This window comes from Stenella coeruleoalba (assembly GCF_951394435.1).
Source record: "Stenella coeruleoalba genome assembly, chromosome: 14".
Taxonomy (NCBI): domain Eukaryota; kingdom Metazoa; phylum Chordata; class Mammalia; order Artiodactyla; family Delphinidae; genus Stenella; species Stenella coeruleoalba.
In genome coordinates this window covers 85,637,917-85,651,614 of record NC_137160.1, presented here as the reverse complement: position 1 = coordinate 85,651,614, position 13,698 = coordinate 85,637,917, and the positions used below count along the sequence as shown (strand labels likewise).

Below are 13,698 nucleotides of genomic sequence, written 5' to 3'. Positions count from 1 at the left end.
TTCTCTACCTTCTCTCGGGCTCTCTCTCCCTGTTTGTCTTCTTCTGCCCTAATTAACCCAGGGTGTTCCGTCTTTCTCTGTCCAATCCCAATGCAACAGCATCGGGTCCATTCTAACTGCTTCCCTGGCCATCCTGTGACTCCTTCCTCCCTCAGTGAAAAAAAGCCAGGTTCTCATGAGTCACCATATGTGTATTGATTTGCCTAATCCTACGACACACTAAATGATTTTGGAATTGCCAACTCACATTTCTGTGGAAAAAAAATAAATAAATAAAACAAGCCTACTAAGTGGGTGTAAGACTTTTTCCCAGGTTTTGTTTTTGGTTTTTGTTTGGTTGTCTTTAAACTGAGATGACAGCGTCAAAAGTGATGTGTTCAGTTGTTACTCGTGATCCCTAAGTTTTCATCATTAAAACAGCAGAGGTTGCTTCTTCCTCACACTCCATGCCCAGGTCGGCTGGGTCCTCACTCTGCATTGCCCTCACTCCAGGACCCGGGCTGACACAGTGGTCACCATCACTGGGGCAGAGAAAGGGCCAGCGAGGGGTCTTGTGCTCTTGGAACTTCTGTTTGGACATGAGCACGTGACTCCACTCCGTTTATTGCCCAAGCGCCAAAACTCAAAGGGGGCAGCAAATGCAATCAGACCCCATGCTCGGAAGAACAGGTGGACACACCCGCCTCATATGTCAGAATCCATTTGAAATTTATTATTTTACAGGTGAAAAGCCTGAGGTAGAGGAGATGGAGTGACCATCCATCCACCTTCGTTCTACCTTCTGCCTCGTGTTCTAACACACACACACACACACACACACACACACCAGTTCACTAGGCAGCTCCCTCACTGACAGACATTCAGAGGCTGTTTCTGACACATCTTCCTGTTAAAACTGACGCTCCAGTGGACATCCTTGAACGGACTTCCCTCTGACTACCTTTTTCTTGAGTTCCCAGAAGCTGAAGCCCTGGGTAGTTCATATTCTTTCCTATTTAGAGCCTCCACGTACCTTGAGTCCTGTGTAAAATGGAGATGAAAACAGATCCACTGATGTACCTTTGTTCATGAAGATTATATGGGATGATATATCCCTGTAATAATTCCTGGCACATACCAGCTGCTCACTTGTATCAGAGCAATTATTTTCTCTCTCTTGAGTGGTGGTGCTGGTGACAGCATCGCGGCGCTAAGGTCTAGGATCTGGTTTTCTCTGTTGCCTTTGCATTGGCTGTGGGTAGTTCAACGAACCCACTGGGGCTTCTGTTTCTACACATGGAAGAAGGAGTCATTGCTACCTTCCCTTCTTGAAGGCAGATTTCTGAAGCCAACATAATCTTGCAGTTCTTCTCGGCCCAGAGATCTCTCTGAGAGTCAGTGGTCTCCTAAGATGGAAACTCAACAGAAGTAGAGTCATTTACACAGACACAGAGAACAGACTTGTGGTTTTCAAGGGGGAGGAGTGTGGAGGAGGGAAGGATTGGAAGTCTGGGATTAGCAGATGCAAACTAGTGTATAGAGAATGGATAAACAACAAGGTCTGACTGTATAGCACAGGGAACTATATCCTGTGATAAACCGTCATGGAAAAGAATATGAAAAAGAATATATATGTATGTATAACTGAAATTTTGCTGTATGTCAGAAATTAATACAACATTGTAAATCAACTGTACTTCAACTAAAAAAAAAGTACAGTCATTGAAAACACTGTGACCATTGACCATCTAAGCAACGTAAAGAGAGATGGAGGGATTGTCATACTCCTGGGCTACAGGAGCCCTGAGGGTGGAAGCATTCTTCTGACCTCATTGTGCGATGCTGCTCCTCCCTCTGGCAACATGTCAGCTGGTCAGAGAAGCTGTTGAAGGTGTCCTGTGCTAGCTTCTGGTTCTGCCAGGTCCCTGCTCCTTGCCACAGAACTCCTGCCGCCCACTTTCTCCTACTGACACACCTGAACTCAAAACTGACAGGGAGATCTCAGCCTTCCTACTACTCCCTGCATTCACGTCCCCAGTGCACGAAGGGGCAGGAAGTACATTGTCCCTCTATTCAGAATAACATGCAATCTTAATGGAACTCAGTGCCCATAAAAGGACATAAACATGCTTTCAAGGTGTAAAACCGGAGCTTGAGCACACACAAAATATACTTGTCTTTTGGTAGATGGTGAAACTTTGGAAGTCTCTGACACTATGGGATGATTTGAGTAAAATATTTAACATGGGGAAATTGTTTACTCAGTGCGCCAAAGATAGGTAGGAATTCTCTTTGGGATTCGTGAGAGGCTGCTGGTGGACATGGGGAAAAACAGCGTAAACATCTCAGCCCCTTGTGAACAGGCTGAATTAGGTGAACGTGGATGCAAAGAAAACTGTAAGAAAAGCATAAGCTTATGATTGGGGGGGTGGGGTTGAAAGCTAGTCACTTTTCTTTGAAACTCAGTTTGGGATTATTATTGCAGGATCCCCTTTAAAGGCAGTGAGCTTCTAGTGAGAATAGATTGATGTTTAATCTTTTCTGTTTCCCTAGCGCTACTGTAAGCCTGGATTCATACTGTATTAGTAAGAAGTCTTTCAGGTTCAAATATCAAAACAGAACAAAACAAAACATGTAAAAAAACAAATAAAAAACCATGTATACTAAGTCAACTGTTTATGTAGCTAAGTTTCTAGGGGTGATAGGCTTCAGGTAGAGCTGGAACCAGGAACTCAGTCATTATCGTCTGTCTCTGTGGTTCTTTGTTTGAGCATCAATTGAAATAGTCACTCAGGTCAAGGGGATGCAATGAACTGGCCAGGTTTGAGTCATGTGCCCGCTGGAGTGGAAGACGTCACCGCCACCAAGGTACACGTGCAGATGGTCCCCGACTTACGATGGCTTGACTTACAGGGGTGAGAAAATGACACGCACTCAGTAGCAACCTTCGAATTTTGGTCTTTTCACGGGCTGTCAACACACGGTACCTCCTCTCTTGTGATGCTGGGTACGAGCCCCAGCCGTGCAATCTTGAGTGTCAATGACTGATCCAAGGGACTTCCCTGGCGGTCCAATCGTTAGGACTCTGCACTGCACTTCCACTGGAGGGGGTGTGGGTTCGACCTCTGGTCGGGGAACTAAGATGCCGCACGCTGCGTGGTGCAGCCAAAAAATTTTAAAAATAAAAAATTTTTTTTTTAAATAAAAAAAATACATTTACAGCCATTCTGGTTTTCATTTACATTACAGTACTTGATATATTACAGGAGCTATTCAACACTCTAGTATAAAATAGGTGTTTGTTAGATGATTTTGCACAACTGCAGGCTCACATAGGTGTTCTGAGCCTACATAAACTCAGATAAGTTAAGCTCTGATGTTTAGCAGGTTAGGTGTATTAAGTGCGTTTCAACGTAATGATAGTTTCAACTTAGGATGGGCTTATTGGGACGTGAGCCTGAGAAAAGAAAAATGTCACCTAGTGAGATATGGGGCAGTCATTCTGGCTTATACATGAGTTCACCTGGATTTGATGCTAACTAAAAATAGCCTGTGTGTGGCCTATCAAAGAGACATTGTAGATAACTAATGAGAACCTACTGTGTAGCACGGGGAACTCTACTCAGTGCTCTGTGGTGACCTAAATGGGAAGGACATCCAAAAAAGGGGATATATGCATAGCTGATTCTCTTTGCTGTACAGCAGAAACTAACACAACATCGTAAAGCAACTATACGCCAATAAAAATTTAAAAACAAGGACATTGTACGCTGCTTTAATTATTAAAGAAAAGGGCGCATTGACCAGAAGTAAAGAATGTCCATGTTAAAAATAAATATTAAATGCCTCCCTTCCTAGGACGCCAATGCTGGTGTTCCTTTGATGATAAGCCCCCCTTCCCAGATGCCAAGGCCTTGCCGTATGTGCTGTGCCTGTACGTACCGGTCTGTTTTTATTTTTATTTTCTTGAAACCTTGAAGAAATGTATCCCTGACTTGTTTAACGTTCTTTGTTCTGACATGATATAAAACTGTGCTGAAAACCCTGCTTTTCTGGAGCAGCTTCTCAGAATCATCTGGGAAGCAGGCTTCCAGGCTAGACGTCAGTTTGGCTCAGGTAAAAACTCTTTTCTAGTCTTCTTGATAGCTTATTGATTATCTTCCTCAACAAACCCCATCGTAAGCCAGAGAAGATCTATACTTCTGCCAGGAATGTGTGGTACCCAAATGAAAAATGTAAGGTTGTTATTAAAAGAAAGAGGTGGAGGGAATTCCTTGGCAGTCCAGTGGTTAGGACTCTTCCTGCTTTCACTCCAGAGGGCGGGGGTTTGACCCCTGGTCGGGGAACTAAGATCCCGAAAGCCGTGCAGCTTTTGGCCAAGAAAAAAAAAAGGAGAAGAGATAGTGACTGGGTGTGACATGCTGGGCGGGAAAAATGAATAGCTTTCCGATATACACAAACATACATGAAATTGAAACAAACATACATGAAATTGAATGAGTTGTGTTGGAAGACGTCACGGAAAGGATGTGACCGCCAGCTGACCAGCCAGCTTGAAGTAGCCTGCTGGAGACCCCTCCCGGGGCTCACGGGCGTGCCTGGGGCTGACACGCGCCCTCTTTTCTCCCGCACAGGACACGGAGGTTCTGAACACGGCCATTCTCACCGGAAAGGTGGTTTCGGTTCCCGTCAAGGTCGTGGCCGTTCAAGAGGACGGTTCGGTGGTGGACGTGTCGGAGGCTGTGGAATGCAGGTCTGCGGATGAAGACGTCGTCAAGGTACGGCAGGCTTTACCTCCAGATCCCCAGGCATTCGGTCCTTTCCCTCCCTTTCTGTCTAGGGGCTGCTCTGAGCATCCCAGGCTCCGAAGGGCTGAGACCGGGATGAGGATGCTGAGGACGGAGGGAGTGATGGCAGGGACTCGCCTGGAATCAGACGAGGCTGCACGCGCCGTGCTGCTTCCTTCCCCCGTCTTAATCTTGAGCGGAAACAATTCTCTTCCCATTCTTTTGCTCATAGGACAATATTTCCTGAATTTTAGCCAGCTACCTGCCATCTTCGCAATTTTTGCCAACTTCCTGTGCCAAATAATATCATTTACTCATTATATTTTCTTTAAGTGCCTCACTTTTCAACCTTAAATATCTTAAATGTCTCATTAGAAGACAATAAAATCCATGAGCTTGATGTACTAACTTTTTCTTAATATACATAAAAATAAACGACTATTAACTTTTTGAAAAGTCCATCCATGTGCCCCCTAACTTCACTTGGGTACCAGTGGGACACAGCTCACAGTCTGGGGAAATCTGGCCGTGGCACATTTCTGCTGCGTCCTGCATCCTAATTAGCTGGATTTAGGACTCCGTATTCAGCCAGGAACCAGCCCACGATGTTTTTCCATGTCTGTGCAGGGGTCTGTTTGAGTCACTGAATTTAGAGTTTCTGCCCGTTTTTTCTTGGCGCCCTGATCGGCAGTTCCCTCTTGCAGCAGAGACCCCGAGAGAAAGGACTTCCATCTTCAGAATGATCCTTCCTCCTCTAAGCTGCGAAGAGAGCTCCCAGGTCCTATGTCTTCGTTCAGTTTAGGAAAACACAGCACCGCTGAGTTCTTCCTTCTTTCTGCTCTGCGGGCTCCTGTTCAGAGGTGAAATGAAACTTGGTCCCCGTCTGAAGAACTCTGTGGTGGACAGAAAATCCTGCAGGGTTTTCCCTGTGGCGGAAAAGATCTGGAAGGAATTCCTTCCTTCTTACTTGGACCTGCAGGAGGCTGTGCCTTAAGCTGGAGATGGTTTTGATAAGGAAGAATTGATGTGTCTGTGAGGCCTAATTACAAACAAAATTAATCCTTAGGAAGCCCCGATTTGGTATCGCCTGCTTTCTGGGTGGAATGTTAATTCTCCCCTCGAGACGGAAGGTGGACTGGCTTCAAAGGACACACAGCCTTGCCCTGGGGCTCCTGGCAGGCCGCGGACCCTGTGGGCAGGTTTGATTAAACAAATCTAAAGCCTTCGATATTCTGAGTCTAGAAAGATCTGAGCCAAGTCATACAAACTCATCTGCACAGAATGAAAAATATTGATTCATTGCCCTTGGTTGCCTTTGAAAATGCCTGTTACTTACCATCCCCCGTCATTCCAGGAGGGAGACATTGGGATGGCACATGGAGGTGGCACCTGTGTGATTATGCCACCCGGGGCTCAAACAGATGGCTCAGCTCTGTAGACCCCTCAGCCTTGTTCCCTCCCGAGAGCCTGGTGTGGAGCCCCCAGGGCGGGACCTCCACTGTCCTGCCCTGGAGAGCTCTACCCTACAGAGGCAAGCCCAAGTTCATGGATCCCATCGTTGCCGTGTACTTGGCTGTCTCCCCTTCGTGGAAATATACTAAAAGCATCCTCCCCTGAGCCTGAGAGAGAAATTGCTTTGGAAGGCGTAGTTTCTGGCTCAGCGGTCGCTTTCGTGGCCTCATGAAGATGGGGCTGTCTTCTAGCGAACTGCGGCCTGATCTTAGCAAACGAGAGCGTGCAGATCCCCAAGCGCAGAGCTGCTGCAAGACGTTTCTAGGGGAGCCCCGGCTCCGCTGCAGATCCTGGCGCCTGGGTCAGTTGAGGGGGATTCACTAAATGGCTGTGATGCGTTTGTCGCAGCTTTCGTGTCGATATTTGTCATAAATTTTGTCGTAACGCTAAGATGTACAGCGTCGTCCTCAGAGCTGTCCGCTGGCCTGGGCGTCACCCCAGGGGCACCTAAACACGTGGGTGCTCATTAGCACCCCAGGGAGAGACCCCCTTGGTCTGTGGATTTGTCAGCCGGTCACTTCCTCACGGTGCAGGAAACGCTGTGTGATTCCCCAGGGAGGGTCTGGCAGGTTTCACCAAAGATCGTCATGCGATGGCAATTCTGAGCGTTGGGATTGTGACTTAGGTAAGGAACGAGGTATAAATTCAGGACGGTGTTAATTGTAGTGATACACAAATTGGCTTCTTCGACTTGCGACCGTATGACATCAGGGGGAATAAATCTGAGGACATGAAGGATGTTGAAGGGCTGGAACCTTGGCGAGATTGGAAGCGATCTGTGGCACATTTTAAGTGGACAAGTACTTCTGTGTTAAAAGAAAACATACATAGAAGATGCATATTAATTGCATGTGTGTGTGTGCAAGAAACCTTGGCCGTTTTGTTCACAGTGAGATCTGATGAACCAGCTGTGTTTTTTAATTGAAGTATCGTGGATTTACACTATTGTATTAGTTTCAGGTGTACAGCATGGCGATTCCATATTTTTACAGCTTATACTCCATTAAAAGTTATTCCAAGATCATGGCTCTAATTCCCTGTGGAACCACCTGTGTGAAGCGGCTGCCACAGGCTGATATGATTTTTGTTGGCATTAATGGGTGCGTGACCCCAGAACAGAGGTCACAGGTGGGCAGGCTGCAGGCTGCATCTGGTTCAGAGGAGTGTGTGTGTGTGTGTTTAATTTGCTGCCATCCTGTAAAAATTGGCAAACCACATAGAAATCTGGATTTCTAGCCTCTTATGAAGTTCACAAAGTTGAGTAGCCCTGGGCCCACACTGCTTCCTGTGACCCTCTACCCGGAAGTGAGCAGAGGACGCCCCTGTGCGTAAGGCCGGTGCATCTAGGTCACCGCAGTCTCCACCCTTTCCTCTTGCCTCCCGCGTGGAGGTGGAGGGACGTCTGTGATTTCTCGTCACACTTGTGCTGCTGGTTTTTTGATAGTAGGTTTCAGAGGAAAGGGAGCTATTTCTTGTCCCCTGGTCTCTATAAGTCAAAGATGATACATGTCACTCGTCCCTCTGATGGAGAATCCTGTATCTTTCTAGGCATAAGAGGAAGGCTGGAAATTGGATAGTATTGGATCAAAGAGTGTCTGAGGGGCTGAGGGCCCTTGAAATCAAATCACAGGAGAAATGATTGAAGGAAGTGTGAGTGTTGAGCCTGGTGACGAGAAGAAAAGGCCCAGGGAGAGGTGAAGAGAGAAACACGACAGCTCTTCTGAAGTCTTTCAAGGGCCATCCTTCGGAATGCGGAGTAGATTTGTGCTTTTTAGGTTCCAACAGTGGAAGTTAAAGAGGAACTTTAGGCTCCCGATAAAGAAAAAGAATGCAGGGGGAGCGAATTCCTGGTTACGCTTTCAGGCAAATGATGTTGGTTCCAATCCTGGTTCCATCTTTTCTGTTTGACCTGGGGAAAATGAGTGAATCTCCTTGAGCCCAGTTTTCTTATCTATAAAATGGAAGAATGATAGGACAGTGGAAAGATCAGCAGAGATTTGTTAGGGCATGTAAGGCAGAGCTACCCATAATCAAAGTAATCCTTGAAAATCCTTTAAAGAACACCTGAGCTTTTAAAAGTTCAAAAGACACTTGGGGTTTGTCTATTTGCTTGCTTTTGTTTTCAGTTCCTTGCCTTTGAGCCCCGCACACTTCCTGTGGCAGTGTATGGCTAGGTCTACCTTTACAGGTGGTGTTGAGGGGAATCTTAGATAAGATTTGGGAGACGTTGAGGATAACGCGAATTTTTCCCTCTTTATTCTAGTCTTTTCTTCCTATCTTCTGATGGATGTGTTGTCAGATGGAAATCTACACTTATTCTGAACACAAATAATTGAATTTTCATTAAATGGTTGAAATGGTGTGTGATACAATCTCAATGTGGAATTTTGGAGGAGGGTAAAATATGATACTTTTTTTTTAATTTTTAAAAAATTTTATTGAAGTATAGTTGACTTACAATGTTATGTTAATTTCTGCTGTACAGCAAAGTGACTCAGGTAAACACGTATTCGTCTTCATATTCTTTTCCGTTATGGTTTATCATAGGATGTTAAATATAGTTCCCTGTGCTCTACAATAGGACTTTGTTGTTTATCCATCCTATATATACTAGTTTGCATCTGCTAATCCCAAATTCACAATCCTTCCCTCCCTCCCCCCCCCTTGGCAACCACAACTCTGTTTTCTGTGTCTGTGAGTCTGTTTCTGTTTGATATGACAGATATGTTCATTCGTAGTATTTTAGATTAAACATATAAGTGATGCCATATGGGAAAATACCATTTTAGAGAGTGACTATATTGTAATTTCTTAAACATTTTATTTATCGATATTTATTTATTTATATTGAAGTATAGCTGATTTACAATGTTGTGTTAGTTTTAGGTATACAGCAAAGTGATATATATATATATTTTTTTTTTCTTTTTCAGATTCTCTACCCTTATAGATTATCACAAAATATTGAGTATAGTTCCCTGGGCTATAGAGTAGGTCCTTGCTGGTTATCTATTTTATATTATATTGTAATTTTTCAGCGTCCTTCCTGTTAGCTCATGCTGGCGGGCTCTTGTTTTTCTGCGACTAATAACTGTGTTGTTTGTCAATGAACTGTAGTTCCCAGAACCCCAGAAGCCAGTCATTCATCACTGATAGGGGATGAACTCTTTACTCTCGGAGAGAAATAAAAATACAATCATGTGTACTGGTGGGGTGGGCGCCCCGTCTCAAGGATGCTGCCCTCCCTCTTATCCCTGCCACAACTGAGTTTCTCAGCTTCCAGTATCAACTCGACTAGCAGCAAAGAGGCGCAAAAGGACTAACGAAAGGGCATATTCACATCCTAAAGCCTCCCCGTCCCCTGGGAGGCATCGTGTGTTCAAACCTGGCCTGCCAACGTTGAAGGCAGAGTCTTCTGATGGATGGGCTGTCAGAGGGAAATCAGAATTTCCCTGCTGCTTACACACACTGTGCTGTTACTAGAGTCCCATGTCACCTCTGGAAGAAATAGCAGCTTTGATAAATCAGCAGAATTTCCTGGGCTAATTTTCAGCAGTTACCAAGGGGCTGTGGGACGAAGTCTTCCTCACATTGGAATCTTGAGAGCTGTAATATCATAGGGAATATATTTCTTGGAATCGGTGCTCTAGAGAGACATGATTGAACGACACTCATTGCCTGAAACATAGCGTTATCCAGTGGGTGGGATTGCACAGCTGTGATAGCCCGTGGGGTCTGGCAGTTATCACTTGAATTCCCTCCCTAGTTATATCTGGGCATTTTGTTTGTTGATAAGGAACAGAAACCCAAATCTCACTTGCCTGAACCAGTAAAGAAAGTATATTGGTTCACGTAACTAAAAGTGGCCATAAGGACCTCAAGCAAAATTGGATCAGAAGCTCGTTAGGTTTTGGTTTCTCTCCATCCCTTAGTCCTGTTATCTTCTATCTTGTATCTATTCTCAGATGGACTCTTTCTATACATTTATTTTTTCTTGAAATATAGTTGATTTACAATATTGTGTTCATTTCTGCTGTACAGCAGAGTGAGTCAGTTATACATATATATATACACACATATTCTTCTCGTATTCTTTTCCACTGTAGTTTATCACAGGAGATTGAATAGAGTTCCCTGTGCTGTACAGTACGACCTTGTTTTTTAGCCATCCTATATATACCAGTTTGCATCTGCTAATCCAAAACTCCCAATCCATCCCTCCCCCAATCCCCTCCCCCTTGGCAGCCACAAGTCTGTTCTCCATATGTGTGAGTGTGTTTCTGTTTTGCAGACAGGTTCATTTGTGTTGTACTTTAGATTCCATACATAAGTGATATTATATGGTATTTGTGTTTCTCTTTCTGACTGACTTCACTTAGATGATTATCTCTAGTTGCATTCCCGTTGCTGGGACTCCTCTATATATGGCCTCCGACGCCCAGAGGTTTATGTCATTTCATATTCAAGTCCAGAAAAACGAAGCTTCTCTTCCCTAATGCTTCCAGCAAGATCCCAGATGTGAATGGAACTGGCTCGCGTGTCTGTTCTTGATCCTGTAGTTCTGTGGCCGTAGGAGAGAATATATGCCTTGGTCTTGCTTGGGTCAAACGCCCACCTGTGGGGCTAGAGGTGGGACCACTTTAGCCGAAAGCACCCGATCTAGGCATGAGAGAATGAGGGAGGGTTTATTCACCAGGGATATTCCCGTATCCCAAGAACACTGGACGCCTACCTAGGTCCCCACACAGGTGGAGGCTTTGCGCATCTTTTTCCTGGGCCCGTGCTACTTCCTGGGCCCAGCATCCCTCCCCGACTCCCTGCATCTGGACACGCCCCAGCTGTGTCGTCTGGACTCTGGCTCAGGTGCCCCTGGGATCTGTGCAGCCGCCTCCTTCCTGCCGCTCTGCATCCCGCCTCCCACACCGGGGTCCTCCCCTCTTGTGCTTCTGTGCCCTGTGTAGGTGCACGTATTAGGGACTCAGCATGTCGTGTGTCCCTGTACAGGTGGAAGGTTTGCCCCTTGAGGGCAGGTCCGTGTCTCACTTGTCCTCCTGCCCCGAAGGGTCTGTTAGAAGGAGCAGCGAGAACAGCCACAGCCCATGGTGACACCACGCCAGACTCTGGTCCACTGGTTCTTTACACATTGCAGCCTCCGACCCGCCCAGCACCCCGACAGAGTAGGTACCACTCTTATGCCCATTTTACAGACCAGGAAACTGAGGCGGGAGAGGTTTAAGTGTCTGGGCTCAGTGGGTGGTGAGTAAGCATTAGTCCACTGCATGTGCGAATTCATGGTACCGAAAAGTAGACACACAGTGCCTTCCTATTTCCTCTCTCCTGTAAAGACAGAATTAAAGACAGGTGTTTCTGAAAGTCCACATTTTATGTAAGACTTTTGATTGTTGGCAAGTCATCCAGTTGAAAGAGATGTGCAGACGCATTTTGCCCGGGGGCTGTGGTTCTCATCTTCCACGTGTCCTGCACTGTAGGAGGAGATCAACGTAATGGAAGGTGAGGCCCAGGCACCTGGGGGGTGGGATTGAGGACCTTGTGGGGATCCCGCAGTGCTGATGAAATAGGTTCAGGACAATCCCTCTGCACTGACTTATCTCCAAAGGGCCCTTGTTTGCTGTGGGCTCCAACGGGCTTCCGGAGAAACCCTCAGACGGGTCCTGATGTCATTAGAAGGAGATGGAGAAAAATCCAAAAGTGGTTTAAGCCCATTTCTTTCTTTTTTGGCAAGGCTTGGCAAACATGCCTACAGAAAACACCGTTCTTCTGTTTCTCGGCATGAATTTCCTCCCCTTCACCCGTCACCAGGAGCCAGGCAGCTAAGAATAAGTTGTCAGGCAGTTTGGACGTTATTGCCTAATTTTGTCCTCCTTGTTGCTGGTAATTTGGACTTGCATTGTTCCATTCTGATGGGAGATGTGTCATATATTTCCTGTTGGCCAGAGGATAGATACTGCTCCATCCCCAACCTTTTGTTCCTGTCAGCATCGTTCAGATTTCAATATTAATGAGATCTTTTGTTCCTTTCTGTCTTTAGCATCTCTAATGAAGAACTAACATTCTGGAATTGTTTGGGCATCATGCGGAGAGACCTTGGGACTAGCCAGTGTAGATCTGCAGCCGCCCGGCTTCGGGCCCTCAGTTATCAGAGCTGCAAGCTCCCTCCTCCTCTCCATCAGGCCTGCTCAGGGAAAGGCCGGGGGCGGGCGGTTACTGGGGTCCTGGTCTGTGACTCTATCTCAAATATCAGGCAGGGTCAACTACAGACACTACGCCTGTGTCCCCTGGAGACACATTTATCCTTTTTTAAAACAATTGAAGTATAATTGATTTAAAATGTTGTGTTAGTTTCAGGTGTACAGCAAAGTGATTCCGTTGTTATGTAATATAATATTAGTATAGTAGAATAGAATATGAATCTATTCTTTTTCAGAGTCTTCTCCATTCCAGGTTATTACAAGATATTGAATATAGCTCCCTGTGCTATGCAGTAGGACCTTGTTGTTTTTCTATAGTAGTGTGTATCTGTTAATTCCAAATTCCTGCTTTATCCCTCCCCCTCCTTTCCCCCTTGGTAACCATAGGTTTGTTTTCTGTCTGTGAGTCTATTTCTATTTTGTAAATAAGTTCATTTGTATCCTTTTTTTTAGATTCCACATATAAGCAATATCCTATGGTATTTGTCTTTCTCTGCCTGACGTACTTCAGTTAGTGTGATAATCTCTAGGTCCATGCAAGTTGCTACAAATGGCATTGTTTTGTTCCTTTTTATGGCTGAGTAATATATATATATATATATAGATAGATATAGATATATATATATATATGCCACATCTCCTTTATCCATTCTTCTATTGATGGACACTTAGATTTCTTCTCTGTCTTGGCTGTCGTAAATAGTGCTGCTGTGAACATTGGGGTGCAGAGATACATTTATCCTTGATGCTTTGGAGCTTGGTTCACAATTTCAACTCCTGACCTTCAGCTTTGATGGTGGGTATCAGTTCTCCTGATTAGGGAGTAGAAGAAAGCAACACCAGGACTGAAGCATCCGAACCCGGGCCCAGCGAGAGGGCGGGGCAGGGGACTGCTCCGTCGGTGACGTTTGTGCCATCAGTTTGGAGAATCAACACCCTCATTTTCCAGTGGAGGAAACTGAGGCTCAGAGGTTAGGCCATCACATCAACGTCGCACGGCTAGAGAGGGATGGACTTGGACATGAACCCAGTCTTAGGTTATCCAGAGTCCTTGCAGAGGGCACTGTGACCTTGCTCAGCTGGAGAAGGGCTCCATAAAGGAAGGTGGACTTGCCTTTGACCAGAGCCTGAGATCAATCAGTGCCGGGCACTTTGCCCTTCATAGCATGGTCCCTGGGGACCTTGGGCTCCAGCTGACGGACACCTCTGGC

General features: G+C 45.6%; 1 protein-coding gene across 5 annotated transcripts in view; it reads left to right on the top strand.

Annotated features, from left to right (window-relative positions):
* The window catches only part of LOC307197167 (transmembrane protein 132D-like), a 207,444-nt gene that overhangs the window by 38,793 nt on the left and 154,953 nt on the right, over positions 1-13,698 (top strand). For 3 of the 5 annotated variants that reach the window (XR_013831339.1, XR_013831340.1, XM_079942883.1), the window contains exon 4: positions 4,614-4,757. Coding sequence is in view for 3 of the 5 variants with exons in the window: in XM_079942883.1 (XP_079799009.1) it covers positions 4,614-4,757 (144 nt within the window). In the remaining 2 variants the exon portion in view is untranslated. Of the gene's footprint in view, positions 1-4,613; positions 4,758-5,457; positions 9,455-13,698 lie in introns of those variants that run through there. The other 2 variants (XM_079942884.1, XM_079942882.1) reach the window with 2 other exon arrangements.